This window comes from Sphaerodactylus townsendi, linkage group LG11 (genome assembly GCF_021028975.2).
Source record: "Sphaerodactylus townsendi isolate TG3544 linkage group LG11, MPM_Stown_v2.3, whole genome shotgun sequence".
Lineage (NCBI taxonomy): Eukaryota > Metazoa > Chordata > Lepidosauria > Squamata > Sphaerodactylidae > Sphaerodactylus > Sphaerodactylus townsendi.
The window spans coordinates 78564158-78587087 of NC_059435.1; the positions used below are offsets into that span (position 1 = coordinate 78564158).

At 59.3% G+C, this 22930-nt stretch overlaps 1 protein-coding gene across 1 annotated transcript in view; it reads left to right on the forward strand.

Moving 5' to 3' along the window:
- The window catches only part of KCNH2 (potassium voltage-gated channel subfamily H member 2), a 57768-nt gene extending 36544 nt beyond the window's left edge, over window positions 1-21224 (forward strand). The window contains 11 exon segments of the mRNA XM_048511176.1: window positions 4748-5173; window positions 6603-6639; window positions 6699-7025; window positions 8309-8508; window positions 8732-8984; window positions 9532-9725; window positions 13751-13850; window positions 13983-14246; window positions 14669-14861; window positions 16753-16942; window positions 18771-21224. Of these exon segments, the coding sequence (XP_048367133.1) occupies window positions 4748-5173; window positions 6603-6639; window positions 6699-7025; window positions 8309-8508; window positions 8732-8984; window positions 9532-9725; window positions 13751-13850; window positions 13983-14246; window positions 14669-14861; window positions 16753-16942; window positions 18771-18947 (2361 nt within the window). The 3' untranslated portion in view covers window positions 18948-21224.
- The last annotated feature ends 1706 nt before the right edge of the window (window positions 21225-22930 follow it).

A 22930-nucleotide genomic window follows, 5' to 3' on the forward strand; every position in this document is an offset into this window, starting at 1 on the left:
CTGGCCTCCACGGCATCAGCCAATTGGCGGGCAGATCAGGAGTACAGAAGCCGATGGGCAGGCGGAGTTTCCCCCCCTGACCCGGCTGAAGTGACCTCGGTTCCTTAGCTGGAGCTATTTGGAGCAGGCTTTTTGCCTGGACCACCTGTGATTGGCCCAGTTGGGCAGGGGCTGGACTAGATGGCCTCTGAGTCTCCTCCGCTCTGCCTGGGTGCCTTCTTGGCTTCGTCCTCCTTTCTCATAGGGCAGCCAGCATGACGAAAATAGCTGCCAGAACTCGCCCTCTCCTTCAGTGCGTTGCTGACGGTGGTGCCACCCCCAGCCCCCTCGCGTGCCTTGGCTGCTTTGGGCCGGGTGGCAGGCGAAGGGGTTAATGGGAAGGAGGCTGACCCTGCAGGCTCCTTTTGTGGCTGCTCTGAGAGCAGGGCAGGCTGGGTAAAATTTCCGCCCCAATAACTCGCCTGCCTGCCTGCCTGCCTGCCTCGCTCCCCCCCCTTTGCCGGCTGCCTCTTTCTGTCATCGTCGTCCTGCTGCCAGAACGCCCGTCTCTCCCCTTGCCCCCCGCCAGCAGGGGGTGCCCTGCCAGGAGACCGTGACATGGCCACAGCTCTGAGCAGCAGCAGGGGCCCTCTTGCCCTGTGCCCACTGGCCTGCCTCTGTGGCCTTCCGGGCTAGGGGTGGTGGGCCGCGGCGCTGCGGGAGCCTCCCTCGGGTGTGAGGGATGCTGGCCTCCCTCCTGCAGCTGCTGCAGGACTTCTCTGGGCCCCCGGCTGCCGCCTCCCAGTCCAGAGCGCTCCCCATGCCCGGCGTCTCCCTGAGGGGCACCTGCTTGTGCCTGGAGAACGATGCCCGCAGCAGAAGCAGGGCCAGGACGCGGCACAGCAAGGAAGAGAAGGTACCTGTGCCCCCAGGAGGAGGCTGTCCTGGGGCTTTGTGGGTGAAGGGGCAGAAGGACCGTGTGGCTCAGGAGGTGAGGAGGTGGGGGCCCAGGTCTGGCCTGCCCCCCCCCCCACCCACAGACCTGATGAGGGGGAGACGCTTCTTCCTTTGGGGCCAGGGCACAGGCTTGCTTCCTGGCGTCAAGGTCAGATGCACGGGGCAGGCTGGACGAACAGAGGGATGGGTGCTCTTCTGTGCTCAGAGGCACTCTTGTTCCTGGGACTGGGACCCCCAACCCCCGGCTGCCTGCCTGCCACACTCTGGGACTTCTCTTGGGAGTCCTGGCTGTGGGGAAGCTGAGGCGGAGGCGGGGGGGGGGGAAGAGAATTGTTCCCCCCCAGCTGTTCAGGGGTGTTTCCTGTGGGGCAGACTCTTTGTGCCTGGATGAGGATCGTTTGGGATTCAAGCAAGCCAGGCTGTCCTCTTTGGAAAAGGAGGCAGGTGGAGCCCCCCCACCCCGGCCCCCCCAATCCATCTGCCTGGAAACATGGCCTCACTAACTGATGCTGATCTCCAGTGTCCCAGTGATGTGGCAAAGGCACTCTGTTTATGCTCAGAGCCTCCCCTACGTAATATTTTGGCAGCTCCTGATTGGCCGTGCCGTGCTTAGGCAGAGGAGGTCAGGCTCCAGCTGGGCGCTTGATGCGTCATCCGCGTGGGCTCCGTGCCCTGGCCCGATCGATGCCCCGGCCCTTGGCGGCAGCAGCAGAGGAAAGGGGGGGCGGGGGGGCAACGTGGGCCTGCAGCTGGGGGGTGCTGAGCATCAAAAGGGCAGAGTGTGCATGCTGCCAGCCCAGAGTGGAATGGGGAAGGATTGCCTGGTGGCAACAGAATGGCACACTGCACATGCTCAAGGGCACTTAGTTGTTGCTTGGCACTCTTAGAGGGTGGGGGTGGTATTGTTGACTGTGTTGGGGCATAGGGGTCCTACTCTGGAGACAGCCCTGAGTGGCAGGGTGCGTCCGGTGTGCATTGGAGACCCCAGGGGGACCCCCTGAGCTCCCAGCTCCCAGCCAGTCCGTTTGCCCAGACTGGAAAACACCAGGAGAGGGGGGGAGGGGAGGGCTTCTGTGGGGTCCGAGAGCCGTTTTCTCCAGCGGAGCAGATCTCACCACCTGGAGCTCAGCGCCAGTCCCAGGAGATCTCCCGCCCCCCCCCCCCCCCCAGGTCTGATGTGTGAGGAAGGTCTTTTGAGGGCGGGCAGGAAGGGCCTTGGGTGACGAAGGACACTCCAGCTAGTGCTGGGCTACCCCACGAGCAGACTGAAGGCACCAGCAAAACAGAACGGTCAGTTTGGGTGTTTGTGGGTTTTCCGGGCTGTCTGGCCGTGTTCCAGGAGCATTCTCTCCTGACGTTTTGCCTGCATCTGTGGCTGAGGCATCTTTACTACCATCTAGATCCTCCTAAGATGCCAGCCGCAGATGCAGGCAAAACGTCAGGAGAGAATGCTCCTGGAACACGGCCAGACAGCCCGGAAAACCCACAAACACCCCAGTGATTCCGGCTGTGAAAGCCTTTGACAATACATGGAACATTCCATTTTAAAAAATAATTAGATGTTTCCAAAAAATTTTTTTTTAGAAAGAAGCTATTTTAATTTCAGCTATGTCAGTTTTGTCATACTTAAAAAAAACCCTGCTATTTTACAGCTTAGGATTTTTAAATTACATATGAAGGATGAAGTTTGTTCGTTCGTTTTTTCTACTTCTATCCCGCCTCATCCCTGCAGGGCTCGGGGGGGGGGGGGGGGGGGGGGGGGGGGGTGGGGGTCACAATTTCCCAGAAATCCATCAGTTGACTTTGCAACATTAAAAAATGTAGGAACAATACAAAAATATATACTAGTACCATACGAAGACCAACACTAAACAGATGTTTTTAAAAGACTGTGATAAAAACCCCTCCCCTACTCCCCCCCCCCCCGAAAGAGCTCTGAGGTGCCTGAGATCTTGGCCCACCCGCCAGCTGCCGTGGGTTGCTGTCCCCAGGGGAGGCTGAACAGCCTTTGGCACGTGCCCTCCCTGCCCACCCCCTCTGTCTTCTATTTATAGCCCTGTGCCCATCCCATCACCCGGGACATCTAATTCCTCCTCTCGCGCCAAGAGGTGACGGGGGGTGCCACTTGGGGGGAATCTCGGCTGCCGCCTGCTGAGCTTTCGTGGTCCAGAGGAGCCAGTGAGAGAGCCCTGGCCGGCTAGGGGCAGAGAGAGCAGCGTGGGAAAGGCTTATGGGTAAGGAAGAAGAAGAAGAAGAGTTTGGATTTATATCCCCCCTTCCTCTCCTGTAGGAGACTCAAAGGGGCTGACAATCTCCTTGCCCTTCCCCCCTCAAACAAACACCCTGTGAGGTGAGTGGGGCTGAGAGAGCTCCGAGAAGGTGTGACTAGCCCAAGGTCACGCAGGTGGCGTGTGTGGGAGTGCACAGGCTAATCTGAATTCCCCAGAGAAGCCTCCACAACTCAGGCGGCAGAGCGGGGAATCAAACCTGATTCCTCCAGATCAGAGTGCGCCTGCTCTTAGCCACTACGCCCCCCCCGTCTCATTGTCCAGGGAAGAGGCCTCGCCAGGTGCAGGTCTTGCCTCAGGGAGATCCCCCCCCCCCCCAGGGGCAGTTTTGGACACTGAATGCAATGGAAGATGCTTCTCAGGAGGAAGGGCAGGCTTGCACGGCTTCCTTGACTTGAAGCGCAGGTCACCCAGGGAGCCCAACCATGGTTACCAATTTCCAGGTGGGGCCTGGAGTTCTTCCAGGGTTACTGCTGATCTGCAGACTAGAGAGATCAGTTCTGGAGAAAATGGGTGCTTTGGGGGGCAGACTCCCTGGAAATGTTTCTCCTGACCCCCTTCCCCTCTTCAGGCTCTGCCCCAACCATCCCCCCCCCCCCGAATTTCTCAACCCAAAGCTGGCAACTCCAGATTCTCAACTGTGCTGAGTGTGCGGAGAGGCAGGTGCTCGGCTCCTGCTGCAGATCTTTGGCCTTCATTTGGCCTCTGACCATTGAAAATAGGTTGGAGGCGCTCACTGAGCCCCACGTCTGGCTGACCCTCGCAGCCCCCCCTCCAGCCCCCTAATTCTCAGCCCAGCCCCTTCTGCAGATGCTTAGAACCAGGATTCAGGGGCATGAATCGAGCTGTCAGATCTTTTTACAAACCTGAGAATAGCTCCAGAAGAATGCAGATCCCCCCAGGAAAACCAGGGGCAATGTTGCTGAGTATTATGGGAAGGGAAAACAGACAGTCTTGCTCCAGAAAAGCCTGCAGGCAAATGGACCATCAGGCCGCTGTGGAAAATCCTGGCGAATCAAAGGCCCTTCCCGCCTCCCCCCTTCCACCACAGCTGCAGGCAGATCCCTTAGAGCCCCAGGCTGTGCCAAGTGGAGCCCTTCTGAATGCCCCCCTTCCAACGGTGTCAAATGAGTGCAACTCTCCTTAGGACAGCCCAGCGTAAGCACGAGTGGCATTCCTTCAAGGGGAGGTGGCAGACAGCAGGAATGGAGAGGGAAGGAGAGCCTGGCAGAGGTTTGGCTGTCTCATGCTGGGCAGCCATCTGTCAGGGCAGCTCTTCCTCCAGAGTCCCTGCCTGGAGCCCAGAGGGGTTGGCCTCCCTTCCCTTCCAGTCCAGCCAGCAGTGGGTGAGGCTGCCCTTTGGCGTCTCTGGCACTGGAAGAGTTCAGGACAAGCTGAGAAGAGCTCCTCTGTCTCGGCTGCCTCGGCTGCCGGGTTTTGAAGCTCAGTCTCTGGAGGCTGAGCTTCACCTGGCCCCCGGAGCTGACGGTCCCGGTTGCCTCCTCTCCTCTCCTTGCCGGCAGGTGCTGTCGCTGGGCGCGGACGTCCTCCCGGAGTACAAGCTGCAGGCCCCCCGCATCCACAAATGGACCATTCTGCATTACAGTCCCTTCAAGGCGGTCTGGGATTGGCTGATCTTGCTGCTCGTGATCTACACGGCCATCTTCACGCCGTACTCGGCGGCCTTCCTGCTCAACGATGGAGACGAGGTGCAGCGGCGGGCCTGCGGCTACTCCTGCAGCCCCCTCAACGTGGTGGACCTCATCGTGGACATCATGTTCATTATCGACATCTTGATCAACTTCCGGACCACCTACGTCAACTCCAACGAGGAAGTGGTCAGCCACCCGGCCAAGATCGCCATCCACTACTTCAAGGGCTGGTTCCTCATCGACATGGTCGCCGCCATCCCCTTTGACCTGCTGATTTTCGGCTCCGGATCGGAGGAGGTGGGTCCCCCCCGGCCTCAGCACGGCTAGCCCCCCCCCCCGCCCCCGGCTCAGCTTCTCTGACGTCATGGAACTCTTGCAAACGTTCTGATTCTTTAGGATGACGCCATTGGCAAGCGGGGGCTGGGGGGGCCATTTCTGGGGAACGGCAAGCCCCCGTCTTGATCCCAGGCAGAGGCTTGCTGGCCAGCTGTAGAAAGGGGGCCTCCCACCTCCGCTTGTCCCGGGGGGTCTCCTGGCGGCAAGACTGGGCAGCTCTTTGTTTGGGAGGGAGGCTGGAATCTGCCCCCTCGAGAAGTGCTGCCAGCCCCCCCCCCCCTCCTCACCTGGCCCATGCTGGGAAGGGGACGTCATGGGGGTCTCCCCAAGCCTGCCTGGAAGCAGCAGGTTTCTAATGCTGGAGCCAGTGCCTGGGGGGGTGGGGGGATGGCTCCAGCCTGGGTCGCAGCTTCTCTTCTCTTTGCAGTGGCTTCCCGTTTGGGCGTCAGGCCTGACTCCAGGCATTCACAGATGCTCCTTGGGGCTGCAGAGGTTCCCCTGGGGGAGGGGGTCCCTTCAGAGAGCACTGGGACTGTGGCGGGGGTGCTAAAGGACTGCGGGGGGGAGGGGGGTGTAGCAAAGCCTGGGCAGGGCTCTGTTTGGGTCCTGGTTTGTGCCACAGCCTCCAGGTGCCCCCTCCCTCCAGGCCCCACCTGGAAATTGTTCTCTCTTTCTCACAACACTAGGACCAGGGGGCATCCATTGAAAATGCTGGGGGGAAGAATTAGGACTAATAAAAGGAAACACTTCTTCACGCAACGTGTGATTGGTGTTTGGAATATGCTGCCACAGGAGGTGGTGATGGCCACTAACCTGGATAGCTTTAAAAAGGGCTTGGACAGATTTATGGAGGAGAAGTCGATCTATGGCTACCAATCTTGATCCTCCTTGATCTCAGATTGCAAATGCCTTAGCAGACCAGGTGCTCAGGAGCAGCAGCAGCAGCAGAAGGCCATTGCTTTCACCTCCTGCATGTGAGCTCCCAAAGGCCCCTGGTGGGCCGCTGCGAGTAGCAGAGAGCTGGACTAGATGGACTCTGGTCTGATCCAGCTGGCTTGTTCTTATGTTCTTCCCTCTCTGTGGCTGGGATCCCTAGCAGGGAAACTGTGGGCACCTGTTGCCCAGCAGGTGCTTTCTGGAAGTGGGCAGGGCCAGGTGCAGCTTTTCCCAGCTGGGCCTCAGATTGACCATGCAGGTTTTTTAAAAAGCTGTCTCAGCACAAGGACCTGCTCTGTGCGACTAAAGGAAAGCAATGCTGCCATTTGGGGGCTGGCTGCGCCTCCTGCTTCAGCCATTTTGGGTCTGCAACCACCGGAGGGTGTCAGGATTCCAAAGGTGCAATTAGGCTCCTCCGCTGCAAGGCCTCACTTAGCCCCGCCCCTCTCCACAGACCACCACCCTGATTGGGCTGCCTGGAAGACTCCGGCGCCGGCTGACTACTGGCTGGATGCGCTGTCGCCCGCATAGCTGGACCGGCTACTCGGAGTAATCTGGGGCCGCCGGGTCCCTGCTTCCCTGCTGCTGATGTGCACCTTTGCGCTGGATGCAGCCCCACCTGGCTGGCCTTGCATCTGAGTAATGCCATCGCCGGGGAACGTGGAGGGCGACACCATCGGCTGGCTGCACTCCCTGGGCAGCCAGATCGGCAAGCCCTTCAACGAGACCCACCCGCGCCACGGGCCGTCCATCAAGGACAAGTACGTGACGGCGCTCTACTTCACCTTCAGCAGCCTGACCAGCGTCGGCTTCGGCAACGTCTCCCCCAACACCAACCCGGAAAAGATCTTCTCCATCTGCGTCATGCTCATTGGCTGTGAGTGGGGGGCTGGGGCCGGGGGGGGGGGCAGGTGGGAGGATTTGGGGGTGGGGTTTGTGCCGGAGGGTTTTGTGCGCAGAGCAGCGGCAGGCAGTGTTCAAAGCACACCCGGTGCTCCTCATTGCGGGAGACGCCCGGAGCTGAACCTACGGCCAAAAGCCAGGTATCCTAACGGGGCGAGCAAGGCGTCTCACAGGTGCCCCCCAAGCAGGCCCTTCGACTGAGGGCTGACGTCCAGTGGGAAGGAGTGAGTGACCGGACTGGAAGGATTTTGCTTTGTCCTAATTTTGCCCACGGGTGCTGGTCTCTGTTGGGATAAGTGCTCCTGGTAGTTGGAGATTATCCCTTATCGTAGTTAGCAGAGCGGCACGGGTGGCTAGAACACAGCAGAAGCCCTTACCTCGTGTGCGTGATGGCTCCCAATGGGCGGCAAGCTTACACAAAAGAAAGTCGGAGTCAGTTGTAGTTTCTAATCTAATAAAAAGAGTATTTATTAGTGAACTCCATTCTGGATAGAAAGGTAGGTAGATAGAGTCACTATGCTATCCTAATCTAGCTGGATGGAGATGGATGCGCGGAGCATCCATCCCCTCTCTAGGCATGGTAGGAAGAAGTGGTGAGAAGGGGTCGAGGATAGAAGCTGGAAGGAAGGAAGTCCCTGAGAGTATCAGTCTGACATCAAAGGGATAGAACCAGCATGATAGAGTAAAGGTGTCAAATCCCGAGGTCCCTATCTAGCCACTAGCTCTCTAGTAACCCCCCCCCCCCCGGCCCGGTAGGTTGAGGTAGGAAACAGCGTCACAGTGTAAAGTCCTTCACTTGCAACAGTCTAGAGAGGAGTATTTTTGGCGGGTTAATGCAGGAAACCTTGGCACAACATGGGGTGAGATCCCGGCCTGCCCTCTGCGTGGGCCACTGCGAGTAGCAGAGGGCTGGACTAGACGGACTCTGGTCATATCCAGCAGGCTCGTTCTTATGTTCTTAAATGCCTTAGCAGACCAGGTGCTCGGGAGCAGCAGCAGCAGCCGCAGAAGGCCCTTGCTTTCACATCCTGCACGTGAGCTCCCAAAGGCACCTGGTGGGCCACTGCGAGTAGCAGAGTGCTGGACTAGATGGACTCTGGTCTGATCCAGCTGGCTCCTTCTCATGTTCTCATGCGTGCCCTTGGGCACTGAGGCCTTCCACAGCGCCTGGGGCTGAGGCCGAGCAGAGCCCCCCTCCATGTCGACTTGCTGGTGGGGATTCTCCCCACACGCTCTTCCGTCTCGCTCTGCCCCCAGCTCTGATGTACGCCAGCATCTTTGGGAATGTCTCGGCCATCATCCAGCGGCTCTACTCCGGGACGGCTCGCTACCACACCCAGATGCTGCGCGTGCGGGAGTTCATCCGCTTCCACCAGATCCCCAACCCCCTGCGGCAGCGCCTGGAGGAGTATTTCCAGCACGCCTGGTCCTACACCAACGGCATTGACATGAACGCGGTGAGGAGCCCCCTTCCGTTGGCCGGCTGTGTGTCTGTCCTGCCCCGGCCCCACCCCCACATGGCTGCCCCTTGACTTGGGATGGGCTGCTCTTTGGGGGGGCCCAGTGGGGAGCGGCCTCCTCGTGGTCGCTGGCCGCCTGCAGACCCACCCAGTTGGGGCTGTCTTCTGGAGTAGCCGGTCTAGATGAGCAGGACCCCCTGTCCTCCCCCCCCCCCCCCAGGTGCTGAAGGGCTTCCCGGAGTGCCTGCAGGCGGACATTTGCTTGCACCTCAACCGGACGCTGCTGCAGAACTGCAAGCCCTTCAAGGGGGCCACCAAGGGCTGCCTGCGAGCCCTGGCCATGAAGTTCAAGACCACCCACGCGCCCCCTGGGGACACGCTGGTCCACGCGGGCGACGTGCTGATGGCCCTCTATTTCATCTCCCGGGGCTCCATCGAGATCCTGCGTGGTGACGTGGTGGTGGCCATCCTAGGTAAGGACAGGAGGGGCGGTGGGGGGGGGGCGGAGAAGGGGTCCTGCCCTCCCCGTCCAGCACACGGCTCATCCTCTGCGCCATCCTGGAGACCCAGAGAGGTCCTGTCCTGCCCTGCACTCGGGCCCTGATGGGTCATTGTAGCTGGCGCCCCCAGCCCCGCCTTCCTCGTGCTCTGCTGGCGAGGGGCTCTGAGGCAGGGGGGGCATTTCCCATGATCCTCAGGTGCCTCTTCCTGTTTCAGCTGGACCCGTCCTCTTCCCGGGTGCCATTTCCTTGACCTGGAGCAGCCCTCGGAGCTCTCCCTCATGGGAAGCTCCAGACTTGCTCTCCCTCCCTCAGGTTCTGTGCCCCGCCCCCTGTCCAGGCCCTGCCACAACAGGCCCAAGGTCGCCCAGCAGGCTTCATGTGCAGGAGTGGGGACTGGACCCGGTTCTCCAGTTTGGAGTCTGCCGCTCTTGACCCCCATACCGACCCAAAGGCCAGCGAGCTCTCGGGCGGGGCGCCGTCACCTAGCAGTGCCTCTTGCCCCTCCTCTCCCCCACAGGGAAAAACGACATATTTGGAGAGCCCCTCAACCTGTATGCGCGCCCCGGGAAGTCCAATGCAGACGTGCGAGCCCTGACCTACTGTGACCTGCACAAGATCCACCGGGAAGACCTTCTGGAGGTCCTGGACATGTACCCGGAGTTCTCCGACCACTTCTGGTCCAACCTGGAGATCACCTTCAACCTGCGAGATGTGAGTTCAGCTCCACCCAATAGTCTGGGGACTCCCCACTCAGGGGAGGAGGTTGGGGGGAGGGGTCCTGTGGGCACTCAGAACCTGTAGCTGGGTTGGGGAAAGAGGTCCAGGAAGCTAGCCATGTGCCCCGCCCCGCCCCAAGATGCTTTCACATCCTGCCTGTGAGCTCCCCAAGGCACCTGGTGGGCCACTGCGAGTAGCAGAGAGCTGGACTAGATGGACTCTGGTCTGATCCAGCAGGCTAGTTCTTATGTTCTTAAGGCCATTGCTTTCACCTCCTGCACGTGAGCTCCCAAAGGCACCTGGTGGGCCACTGCGAGTAGCAGAGAGCTGGACTAGATGGACTCTGGTCTGATCCAGCAGGCTAGTTCTTATGTTCTTAAGGCCATTTATTTATTTATTTATTTATTTCTCAGTCTTATAGACCGCCCAACCCCCGAAGGGCTCTGGGCGGTGAACAACATAAAATAACAGTTACATAATAGACTGTAAATAATTTAAGTTAAAATGCAGCAATTAAGAACGACTAATAACAGCAATGCCCGCAACAATCCCTGTTAAACTCTCCCAGAAGGGGAGAAAAAGAGTGGGCCCATAGATGGTAATGGGCCCCAAAATGCTCAGGAGGAGGCGGGAGGCACTTATATCAGTGGCTGGACACTCCAAAGGCCCGGTGGAACAACTTCTGTCTTGGCAGGCCCTCTTGCGGAACTCACCAAGATCCACGCAAGAGGGGCCGGACAGCTGGAGGAAAAGAGTGTTCCCACCAGGCAGGGGCCAGGAGCTGTATAAAAGTCCTGGCCTCAGCTGTGGAAGGCCAACTTACGCGATCATTGAAGAGGGAGCCAGGGACTGGCTGACCAGCAAATTGGCCTCAGCTGAGAGCGTGAGAAGGCCCTGAAGTAGGAGGACATATGGGGGGTAATGCTCACCGGTCGAAGGTATGAGGGTCCCAGGCAGCCAGTAAGGCCTTAAAGGTAAGAATACCCATACCTTTGAAGATGATCCGGAATTCAACCAGGAGCCAATGCAGGCGGCGCAGTATTGGTTGAATATATGATCACGGACGGCGCCCCCCGTGAGCAGCCGGGCTGCTGCATTTTGGACCAGCGTTGTAACTCCTCCGGATCAACCGCAAGGAGCAGGCCAGCTGTGAGAAGCCCGAAAGGTTACAATAGTCCAGCCTGGAAGGTGACCGTTGCATGGATCACAGTAGGCCAGGTCTGTGTGGGGAGAGGGAAAGGGAACCAGCCGCCCGGGTCCTGCCGAAGATGAAAAAAAGCGCTAACCCGGGTTATATGGGCCACCTGGGTCTCCATCGAAAGAGACGAATCCAGGTGGACCCCCCCCGAAGGCTTGCAGACTGAGGGGGCCGGCAGCCAATAGAGGCCCCCCTCCCACACACGGCGGCCTGGAGAGAAATTCCCCACCCTCCCCCCCATGACCAAGCCAGAAGGATCTCCGTCTTCGATGGATTAAAGTTTTAACCTGGCTCTGTTTGCAACCAACCAGCAACCACCTCCAAACAGTGCTGGAGAGCTGCAGGAGGCGATGACCGTACCTCCATCAACAGAATGAGAGCTGAGTATCATCAGCCGTACTGATGACATGAATCAGCTCCATAGCTCCGTACCAGCTGAGCAAGGGGTCGCATGGAGATATTAAATAACAGGCGGGGACAGTAGCGCTCCCTGAGGCAATTCCCACAATGGAGTGGGCACAGCCGGGAGGCTTGGTCCCCACACCACACTTCCTGACTCCCGATCCCGGAGGAACGAGGGCAATCCACTGAAGGACAGTGCCCCGCACCCGAAGCGGCCAGGCAGTGGGTCAGAAAGATCGTGGATGCGACTTCATATCAAACGCTGCGTGTCAGGATCTAACAATACCAACAGCGCCCGATCTGCCCTGGTCAAGCTGCATCACGGGAGGCGTATCTGTGATGGCGACGGAGAACGGTCTCCGGCCCCATGCCCCGGACTGGAAGGGATCGAACGCCCGATGCGTCATCCAGGAAACCCTGAAGCTGCTTGCTCAGCACCACTCTCTCAATTACCTTCCCCAGAAGCAGCGAAAGATTCGGAGACAGGCGGTAATTGGCCAGATCGCCAGAGATCTAAGGATGGTCTTTTTAAGAGTGTGGTTGACCACTGGCCTCCTTCAACCCACAGGAAAGACTCCTTGCCTCAAGGGGAGTCATTGATGATCTTCAACAGGTGGGAATTCGTAACTCCTCCCGGCAAAGCTTAACAAGCCAGGAGGGGCACGGATCCAGAGGACAGAGTAGTAGGTCTAACAGCAGCCAAAGGCCCTGCTCAACAGCGACTTCGGAGAGCAGGGAAAAACTGGGCAAAACATGGGCCTGGAAGAGCTGGCAAGGGAGCCTCCAGTTCACTAATTGTAGATAAAGAGTGGGGAAGGTCCTGGCGGAGGTGATGCGATTTTATCCGCATAAAAGCTCATAAATGCCCTTCACAGCTAATAGTCAATTGAGAATTTGCAGAACCTTCCAATAAGGAGGAGTAGTCAAAGACCGAATCATTAACGGAACAATTGTGCCGGGCGAGGGGCTAACAGATGCGAGAGAGGAGGAGAAGAAAGTCTTCGCCTCCTTCGTCGCCATCTCATAGGCTTTCATAAGCACGTCCTATAAGATGCTCGCGCCGCCACCTTCGATCACGAGAAGTTTCCTCCACGCTTCGCCTCCAGACGTCTGAGGCCCCGTTTCATATTACGGAGCTCCTCCGTGATACCACGCGAGCCCGCCGAGAATAGGGGCGCAGAAAGAGGAACGCCGAGGGCAACAAATCTTCGATGGCATCGGAGAGCTGGGAGTTCCAGTCCCTCCACCTGCTCATCGAAAGTGTGCCGGCAGGTTCAGGATCCTGCAGAGCATTCAGGAAACCAATTGGATCCATAAGTCTCCGCTGGCGGCATACAAATTAGTCCCGTCGCCTAGACAGGGTTGGCACGGCAGGTCCACCCGGACCTTTAGGGCAAAATGGTCGGACCATGGCACTCTATCAATAGAGGATGTAACGCACCAAACCCGACATTCCCGGACCAAAACCAAATCCAGCGTGTGGCCGGCCTCATTAGTGCGGCCAGAATTTACTAAGAAGAGGCCCAGCGTCGCCATGGATGACACTAGGGCCACGGCTGCTGCACAGGAGGCTGGTATCGACATGGACGCTTGAAGTCACCCAAGACAATAAGTCGAGGGAAACACGCAACGCCCAGTCAGCCACCACCTCCAGCAACCGTGGGTGGCAGGTCCGGTCTCCCAGGTGCGCTTAGGGCGACCCGGTACACCAAAAGGACAGCCAACCTCTCCAAGGCCAACCACTCTAGGCCGACACACTCCATGCCGGTGATCTCCAGGACAGGAACAGCCCTGAAGGGGATAGAGTCACGGATGAACATTGCCACGCCGCCCCCCCGGCCCTGAGTTCGGTCCCGGTGAAGACACGCGAAACCTGGTGGCGCGACCTCGCCCAAGGCGACGGTCTCACCGTTGCGCACCCAGGTTTTGGTGATGCAGGCCAGGTCCATCTGCTGATCTCCAAGATAATCGCGGAGAACTGTGGTCTTATTATTGATGGCCCTGGCATTAAACAACACCAGGGACGAAGCAGGGTATTTTCTGCTTCGGCACCAAAGGCACCATTGCTTTCACCTCCTGCACGTGAGCTCCCAAAGGCACCTGGTGGGCCACTGCGAGTAGCAGAGAGCTGGACTAGATGGACTCTGGTCTGATCCAGCAGGCTAGTTCTTATGTTCTTAAGGCCATAGCTTTCACCTCCTGCACGTGAGCTCCCAAAGGCACCTGGTGGGCCACTGCGAGTAGCAGAGAGCTGGACTAGATGGACTCTGGTCTGATCCAGCTGGCTTGTTCTTATGTTCTTATGTTCTTAAGACCTTCCTCCTCCTTCAGGAGTGGGGAGGGGCAGGGCGCGTGGCTAGCTTCCTGGGCCCAAATTCACTTCAGCCCCCAAATGAACGGACTTCTCTTGTGCTCGCAGACAAACATGATCCCCGGCTCCCCAGGCAGCGAGGAGATCAATGGCAGCTTCAACAGACTTCGTCGCCGCAAACTCTCCTTCCGCCGCCGCACTGCAAAAGGTGAGGAGAGGCAGTTCCCTGCCCCGAGAAGTCTGTTGGGGGGGGGGGGGCTCGTTCTGCTTGTGTCCCAAACATCTGCCCTGGACTCATCCTGCCAGCGGTCTTTTTCCCAACTGCCCCCCCCCCCCGCAGACGAGGCGAACGCAGGAGAGGCGAAAGGCCAGCAGAGGGCTCTGCCCGTGGGCCAGAACTGCCCAGGCGCCCCCCGCAGCCCGCCCAGGTGGGACCCCTGCCTCAGCAGCTCAGTGGCGTCCAGCCCCCCTTCCAGCGATGAGGAAGAAGCCCCCGCCCCTACCTGCAACACCACGCAGCTCTCGCCCTGCGGCCCCGCTGGGGGCCCTCCTTCCCCCACAGTGACGGAGCGCCAAGGAAGTGAGACGTGCAACCCTCTTTCAGGTAGGTGCAGCCACCCCCCCCCCCAGTGCCCACAGACACCCTCCCTTCGACTGTGGGACTTGCACGGGCTCAGGTAGCCTGACAGGCCTCCCTGCCCCTCCCCTGTTCCCAGTTTCTGGAGTGCCTGCCGGGTGAGTGCAGCCCTGAGCATAGCTGAGCGGCAGGGCCACCGTCTGCGATCTTCTGAGCTGCGATTGGCAGCTGTTCCCTTGGCTTCCTGGCCACGGCCACGGCCCCTTTCTTAATGCCCCCCTGTGCGGGGAGGCGGGAGATGCCCCACGGCAAGACCTTCCGAGGCCTGGCTCCAAGGAAGTGTCGCCTGCTATCTTTTTTAGTCAAAACCTTTCTTACAAGTGTGTCCCCTGGAGCAGCAATGAGGCCGGTGCCTAACCGGGCGGCTTGGCTGCTCCTCCGCTCTGCAGGAGCCTTCTCCGGGGTGTCCAACATCTTCAGCTTCTGGGGGGACGGCCGAGAGCGCCAGTACCAGGAGCTGCCCCGCTGCCCCGTCCCCGCCCACACGGCCCTCAACATCCCCCTGGCTGGCAGCGCTGGGGGGCGGCGGCATCGCTGTGAGCTGGAGAACCGCCTGGACCTGCTTCAGAAGCAGCTGAACAGGTACCGGGGGGGGGCCGTGGGGGAGGGAATCTTGTGCCCACAAAGAGCAGTGGTGGCGAACGGGCGAGTCACGCCTCACCCCCCCCCCCCCCACTAGCAGCTCGGGGCCAGCAGCAACACCAGGGGGCCCTCCAGCACACAGCAGGTGCTGTTTTCTGGCCAGTGGGGGTTTGGTGGGCAGTCGGGGTCAGTGGTGGTCTTGTGGATCGTGCCGTGGGGTCGGTGGAGGGAGCTGTGTCACGCACAGGTTGAGACAATGTGGGGCCACAGCAGGTGTGGGAGGAGGGCTGGTGACTCACGGACAGCCTTGCTGTGAATTTGACCTCAGGTGGGCCCTGCGGTGGCTCAGGAAAGGAGGGAGCAGGTGGCAGGGGGGATTGTGGAAGGAAGGGGTGGGGGGTCAACTGGAGGGTGGCGGCTGCTCCGGCAGCTCAGCAGGGGGAACTGAGTGGTGGGGGGGTCAGAGGGACCCTTGGGATAGAGGTCAGCCATTCCTGTTTCAGGAGCCTGGGGAAAGGAAGGATTTGTGGGATGGCACCCTAAGAAATGCGCCCCCCGGCAATGTGTGTGCGCTGCCAGCAGCTGTTAGCTGGGGCAGAATCAGACAGCTCAGAATCAAGGCAGGGAGCAAGCAAAGGTGTAGCCGGGCGGTCTGGGATCAGGGCCAGGCACAGGCAGGAGGTCGGGCAGGTAGGCGAAGAGCTGGAGTTCAGGGGAAGAAGACCAGGTGTGTGGAGCTTGGAGTCCTGTGTTCAGTTCTGGTCGCCACATCTCAAAAAGGATATCGAAGAGATGGGAACAGTGCAGAGAAGGGCAACGAGGATGGTTGATGCATAAACAAATTATTCCTTGTATTGTCAAAGGCTTTCCCAGCCAGAATCACTAGGGTGTTGTGGGGTTTCCGGGAAGTTCCTCTGAAGATGCCAGCCACAGATGCAGGTGAAACATCAGGAGAAAATGCTACTGGAACACGTCCATACAACCAGGAAAACCCATAACACCCTAATTTATTCATGTTTGCCTGCCTTGAACCTATCTCTCAACAATTTCACTGGGTAGAAAAATGTTGACAGAGAGAGATTTTTCTCTCTTTCTCACAATACTAGAACCAGGGGGCATCCATGGAAAATGCTGGGGGGAAGAATTGGGACTAATAAAAGGAAACACTTCTTCACACAACGTGTGATTGGTGTTTGGAATATGCTGCCACAGGAGGTGGTGATGGCCACTAACCCGGATAGCTTTAAAAGGGGCTTGGACAGATTTATGGAGCAGAAGTCGATCTTTGGCTACCAATCTTGATCCTCTGTGATCTGAGATTGCAAATGCCTTAGCAGACCAGGTGCTCGGGAGCAGCAGCCGCAGAAGGCCCTTGCTTTCACATCCTGCATGTGAGCTCCCAAAGGCACCTGGTGGGCCACTGCGAGTAGCAGAGAGCTGGACTAGATGGACTCTGGTCTGATCCAGCTGGCTTGTTCTTATGTTTTTATGTGGCCCTGAGTTCAAGCGTGGGAGAAAAAACTCTCTTAATCCAGAGAGATCTGGATCTCCACCACAGGCAGAACTATATTCGTTTCTACGACATCTCCCCCCAAAGGAGAAATCATCTTTTTTTGGAATTATAAAACCACCGACTCTCCAGCTCTTCTCCGTAGAAGAGCTGCCCTCCTCATCTTGGCTGCTGCCCCCTTCGGTTCTTTTGCCAGCTTTGTGATGCCCCTTTTTGAGGAAGGGGGGCGGGGCAGCATTGCACATAGTATCGCAAAGGAGGGCTCTTTGTAGATCTGTCCTGGGGGGTGGCGATGCAGGGTTGGCCAAGAGGACTCTGGGCAGCCTCTCTGCACTCCCCCCCCATGCCCACAGCTGCCTCACATTGCTTTGTTACCCACAGGCTGGAAGCTCGCCTGACAGCAGACGTAGGAGCCGTTATGCAGCTGCTGCAGCGGCAAGCGGTCCTGGTGCCGCCGGCCTACAGCACCGTCACGTCTCCGCTTCCACCGTTCGACCCAGAGCCTGTCCCAGGAGAGTGCCCCCTTCCTGCCACCCTTGCCCAAGGCCAGGCTCTCCGGCCCCCCACTCAGGTAAGCGGCCCATTCCCGGGCGATGCCTCCCTTCCACCACACCCCTCTGCCCAAGATCCCCAGCCCTGCAATTTGTGGTGGGAGGTGGTTCGTGTGCGTGGCCTGGCAGGAGCAGCAGCAGTGTAGTGGTTAAGAGCAGGTGCACTCTAATCTGGAGAACTGAGTTTGATTCCCCACTCTGCCACTTGAGCTGTGGAGGCTTATCTGGGGGATCGCATTAGCTTGTGCACTCCAACACACGCCAGCTGGGTGACCTTGGGCGAGTCACAGTTCTTTGGAGCTCTCTCAGCCCCACCCACCTCACAGGGTATTTGTTGTGAGGGGGGAAGGGCAAGGAGATTGTCAGCCCCTTTGAGTCTCCTACAGGAGAGAAAGGAGGGATATAAATTCACATTCTTCTTCTCCTGTTCTTCACTGCAGAGTCTTGTTGTCTTGGTGCTTTGGGTGTGGAGATCTGCAGTGGATCTCCTGGGAGGGCACCGGGTTGCTGCTACAGGCAGCCCGCTTCGCCTCTGCCTTTTCGGCCCTCCCTGCAGCTCTCCTGTGCCCTGGGCCAGGAGGACACACTGCCTGCACACGGGCGATTCTCTCCACGCTGGGTCACCCAGGAGTCTCCTCTGGGCTGGTTCTGAAATAACAGCTTCTGCCGCAAAATGTTGAGCGTGCAGACTGGGGCGGGGGGGGGGGAGACGGGGGGGCAGTCTGCCCAGGCCTCTTGGGAGGCAGGGTTTGTGAGTGCTCAGTGCCAAGGGAAACTCCTTCTGCTGAAATTCTGCCTGTTGGGCCCCAGCTCAGGGGCTGCTCCTGCAGGGAGGTTGTGCTGTAGTCTGGCTGGCATTCAAACTGGAATGCGGGGGGCGGGGGGGGGCAGTTGCCTCCCCACAGCAGCACCCAGTCATTGCCCCCTGACCAAGTTTCTGCCGGGTTTGCTTCAGTTTGATGTGACTGCAGTCAGAGAGGTTCTGCACAACACAAGGACAGGAAGGGGTGTGGCTTCATAGGTCCCGCCCACCACCATACCAGCCCCGCCCCCACCCACGTGCCACCAGAGAGCTTTTTCAGGCAAATGAATAACAGTGAAACAACCATTGCCTTTTTAAAAAGCCTGAGAAAGCTCAGGGTGTGGGAGGCAGCTGCAGGAAGGGGGCTGAGCCACGCGGACCCCCTGTGGCCGCCGCCAGCGCCTTTGCTTCAGGGCGGAGAGCTTCGCAGAGGACCCCTGCCCTGTGGAAGCAGGGAAGCCCTGTGCAAGAGGTCAGCTGCCGGAGGCCCTGCGAGCCAAGTGGGATCGCTCCCAGCTATGCTTCCGTAGCCCTGCTGGATGAGACCAAACGCGCTTCACAGAGCGGCTCTCTACATGCCGGGGGTGGGGCGGGGGAGGCGCTCTCGTGGTCTCAGCCTCCGCAGCTCCCTCTTTTTGTTTTAAGAACCCCACCGGATGCAGCGTCTCCCCCCCATTTGCCCTGTGTGGCTAAGTGGCATATTTTTAGCAGAGGGTGACTGGGATGGAACCGGCAGAGAGGGAGGGGGGCTGCAGATCTTGAGGACGTGGGGAGAAGCTCCATGAACATGTCAGCTCAACAAGGCAGATCCCACGATCAGAGGCCTGCGGGAGGGTGGGGGGGGAGGAGGGCTTGGGCTCTCTGTCCTGATGATTGGCCCTCCAAGGCAACTGGGTGTCCACCCTGTGAAACAGGAGGCTGGATTCTAGCCCCCCCCCCCTCTTGCTCTGGCCTAGGGGGGCTCTTCTGATGTCCTGCTGTTCTCTGTCCCTGCTTCCTGGCTTCCTGGCTTCCTGGCCTGCTGACTTGGTGCCTCTTTCACCCAGCAGGTGCCTGGCTTCCCAGTGCTGCCAGCCAATCCCGCCCATCCCAGCGACGTGGTACTGCTCGTGGAGCCAACTCTGCTGTCGCCTCGGCGCCTTTCACTCCCGGGACACCTGGCCCCAGCCGGCCCGGACTCTTCCACGGACTTGCAGAGACACAGCTCGGACCCTGGCAGTTAATGGCGCTCCGGGCGAGGCCCGGCCCAAAGGCCTTTCTGGGAGCTGGAACTGAGCCCCTTGTTGTGGATGGGGGGTGCTGCCTGCCCCGGGCGTGGCAGGGGCAGAGGTGGGCGCCGCTCTCTCCGTGTTAGCTGGCCTAACGGGTGGGGCTACCCAGGACGACTGGCAGCTGACTGCCTGGTGGGGACGGTCAGTGGACAGACCAGCTGCTTGCAGGAGCTGAGAATAATCATGAGTAAGGTTTAGGATACCCCCCACCTACCTACCCACCCCCCCACGACCCCAGACATATCACTCAAGGCTGAGAGGACCTGCAGAGCCACCTGTGGGGGGGTCGGGGGCGATGGGGGTGGGGGACGGGACTGGTTTGCTCTTCTCCAAGCACCTGAGCTCCCAGGTGAGAAATACCTGCAGATTTGTGGGGTGGAGCTTGAGGGGGGCGGGGTTTGAGGAGTGGTCCGCGGAGTCCTTCCGAAGCAGCTGTTTCCTCCAGGGGGACTGATCGCAGCCCCCTCGGGATCCAGGGTCCTCATCCCAGGAGATTTGCAGCCGCCCCCCGGGGGTTGGCAGCCCTAGAGCTGGAGGGCGTGTGGACCTGTGGGGCTGAGCCAGGAGCCCCCCCCCCCCTCAGGGTCTGTCTGAGCTCCCAGGCTGAGCCCTTGAGGGTTGAGTCACCCACGGGGAGCCCATTCCCTTGCCATGGTGCTTGTCTGGGTGCAGCCAGACTCAGCCATTGTGGAGAGAGGGGGGGGATGCTCACGTAGCCCCACTCCCACTCTGCGTCTCCAGCACCCGGCTGTCGGTATTTGTGGCCGGCCATCCCTGGTGGAGGGAGGGGGCGGCAGGGGCAGGCGCTCGGCTTGCTTCTGGCCCTCGGGGGCTTAGAACTTGGCTTCTAGCCACTCCAGGCCACCAGTATGTTCCCAGAGGGAGAGCAAACGCCAGAGGCCACAGCAAGAGCCAGAGGCGCTGCCCAGCATGCTACACTGAGGGAGGCGCCAGAGGCACGGATGGGTGCCCAGCGGGTGAGGCAGTCAGCCTATTTGTTGAGCCGTCTGCAACGGTGTGGCTGTGATTGGCATCCCACCCCCACCCTCTGCCAGAGGAGTGAGAAGAACAGGTTCTCTAGGACATTTCTGGGCGAGGATCTCTTCCCGACTTTGTGTATCTCCGTTGTGTCTCCCCATATCCTGTGGATATTTTTTGTCTGTGTGCCCCCCAACCAGTAGCATGAGCTGTTTCTGGCCCCATAACCGCTGTCCTGTTGGCTGTAATGGGGGGGAGGATGTTTGCCCCTCTTCAACCCCTGCCACCGTTCTCCCAAATAAAGGAGGGGGGAGCTGGGTGGTAGGTTCTTGCCTGCCTGCCTTCCTCCGCTCCTCATGGGGGCAGCCTTTTACCATCACAGAGGTCCTTAGAGTCCCCGTTCCTTTGCTCCAGTGACTGTCAGTCTCTGCTGGTCCCCGAGGAGGTCTGAATGCACAACGACAAAGCCCCTCCTCTCCAGTCTCGCCCCCCCCCCCCCAATCAGCATGCTGTGCTCAGCATTAGCAACTTAGCCCAATAAACCTGAAGTCAGACGGGGCCTTCGGTGGTGTTTGTGTCCATCCGTGGCACCTCTGGCACAAAGTGGGATCGGGACGTGGCAGCCACCTGGACTGACCCACGGCTCTGCCTGCATGGGAAGCCACCGATGCACGTCGGCCTTGACCCGGAGGAATTTGCCAGCACTTATTCCACGTTTTGGCTCTTGGGAAACAGACTGAACACACACGGGCCAGCCACGGATGTCCGTGCGTGGAGCTCTGCTGCAGCACCCTTTGGAGTGGTGGGCGTGGCAGGGCTGGGGAAAGAGGGGAGGGCCCATTCGGGGTGGAGAAGCTGCACAGGCCGGGGCTTCGGGGCTCAGGAGAGATACGACCAGACTAGGTGGCCCATTCTCTACCAGTGACCTCACTGTTTTTCTCACAGCCAGAGGGCAACTGCAGAGAACAGAGTCTGCAAGAGGATGCCGTCCCAGTGCATGCACACCACACCACACCACACACACACCCCCCCCATGCTTTTTTCTGATCTGAAAAGGCCCTGAGGGGGGCTTTCTTTGCCCTGCTGTATGCAGCCCTCCAAAGGGGCAAATAATCCCTCTGAACAGTTTTGGGTCAGGAAAAAGGCAGCAGGGGAGGGGGAGGCTCTGTGCCGTGGCCCCCACCCAAATGGAGCCCAGCATGCTTGGGGAGTGCCACGCCCAGCAGTGCTCCTCCTCAGCCTGGTTCCCGTGGACCCTTGGAGTCTGCAGGCGCTGATGGGAAGCAGCTATCCCACTATGAAGGCAGAAAAGCTGCGCGTGTGTGTAGTTCTGCCTCCTCAGTTGTCTTCTCTCTGTGTGTGTGTGTTATCCTCCCTCCTTGGCTGCCTTCTCAGTGTTCTTTTGGTGTCCTTCCCCCCCTTGGCCGTCTTGTGTGTGTGGGTGTGTTTCTTCTCCCTCCTCTCCCGTGTTTGTGGGCATTTGCTCCCTTGGGTCTTCTCCAAGGGCCTGGGCTGCCCTCCTGGGCCATCTTCTTCCGTGCTTGCGTGCTCTCCCTCCTCCAGCTCCTTCCGTGTCTCTGTGGGCAATTGCGCGCCACCTGCCTTCTCCCACTTGGGCGTGCACACGCTGAGCTGTGGTGGCAGCTGTTTTGTCCTGTCACCCTACCTTAAAAATCCAAAGGCTAAGAACCTCTGAGCCCACGGCAGTGAGGGGTGGCTTGGGGGGACCTTATTCCCGGACCCTCTTCAGTGGACAATGGCATGCTTAGTTTGACCTCAGGAGTTGTCACTCTGGAGGGGGCTGGGGGGAGAAAGCACTGTGAGCAGTGTGGTCCTAGGCAGAGTTGTTCTGCCCACCAGCCACTGAAGAGCTTAGAGCTGGCTTCTCTCAGCCTAGAATTGCTCTGCAACTCACTCTGTGTGACTGTGCGCCAAAGACTCTTCCTCAGCCCAAAGCAGCAGAAACCTTTTAACCTGCAGGCGAGAGCGGGCAGTGAAATCCTCCGGCCACGGCTGCAGAAGTTCCATGCTGGACAAAGCCAGCCAGCTGAAGCCGTGGCCTCCCCAGCTCTGCCTCCCTCCCTCCCTCCCTGCGGCCCTTGGAACCTGCCCAGTGGGTCCCCGCTGGTCTTCTTCCCAAAATCCTGTAATTGGTGTGGGGGGGGGGGGGATCTCGGAGCCCCATCCCGGAAACCTACAAATGCTGAGGGTGCATCTCCGTTTAAACAGCGGCAGGCGATCCAAGACCACCCCTCACCCTTTGTTCCCGGGGAAGGGGGGAGGTGTAGGCCCCTCCCTCGTGTCTGAGGCGCACTGCTGGGGCTCAGGCCTTCTGGAAGGAAACACCCGCACACCCGCACACACCCCCCCCCCGGGCGAGCCGTGCTGCATGCAGTGAGCGCAGGTCTGCCACTGACTGGTGTGTTTCAGAGCCACCACGTGGTTCTTCCTGGCTCGCTCTGCTCCCTCGTGGCCTTTGACCTACGGATGCCACAGGGACCCATGGAACCCCCCCTACCTTCGTTCAGCCACTGGGAGAGCTCCCCCCCCCACGCTGATGACCACCTCTCTTCCTCCCCCACCCCTTCTCTCCCTCCAGAGAGGCAGTGAGCCAGTTCTGGAAATCTGGACATGGCGTAGTGGTTGGAGCCAGGTCCAAATCCACACTCTTGCCATAGATGCTTACTTGGAGGACCCTGGCTGGGCTAGTCGCTCTCAACCTAACCTACCTCACAGGGTTGTTGTGAGGATAACATGGAGGAGAGGAGAATGACGGCAGCTGCTTGGGGTCTCCGTTGGGGACAAAGGTGGGGTTTGGCTAAAGAAACAAACATGAGGGAAAGTCATCCAGACCTGGCAAGCAGGCCGCCCTTTGGGCCACCAAGCAAGCAAATCAAGGGGCCCTAGCGTGAGCCACACGTGGCTGGCTTCTCAGAATCCCTCCCTCCAGCTCTGGG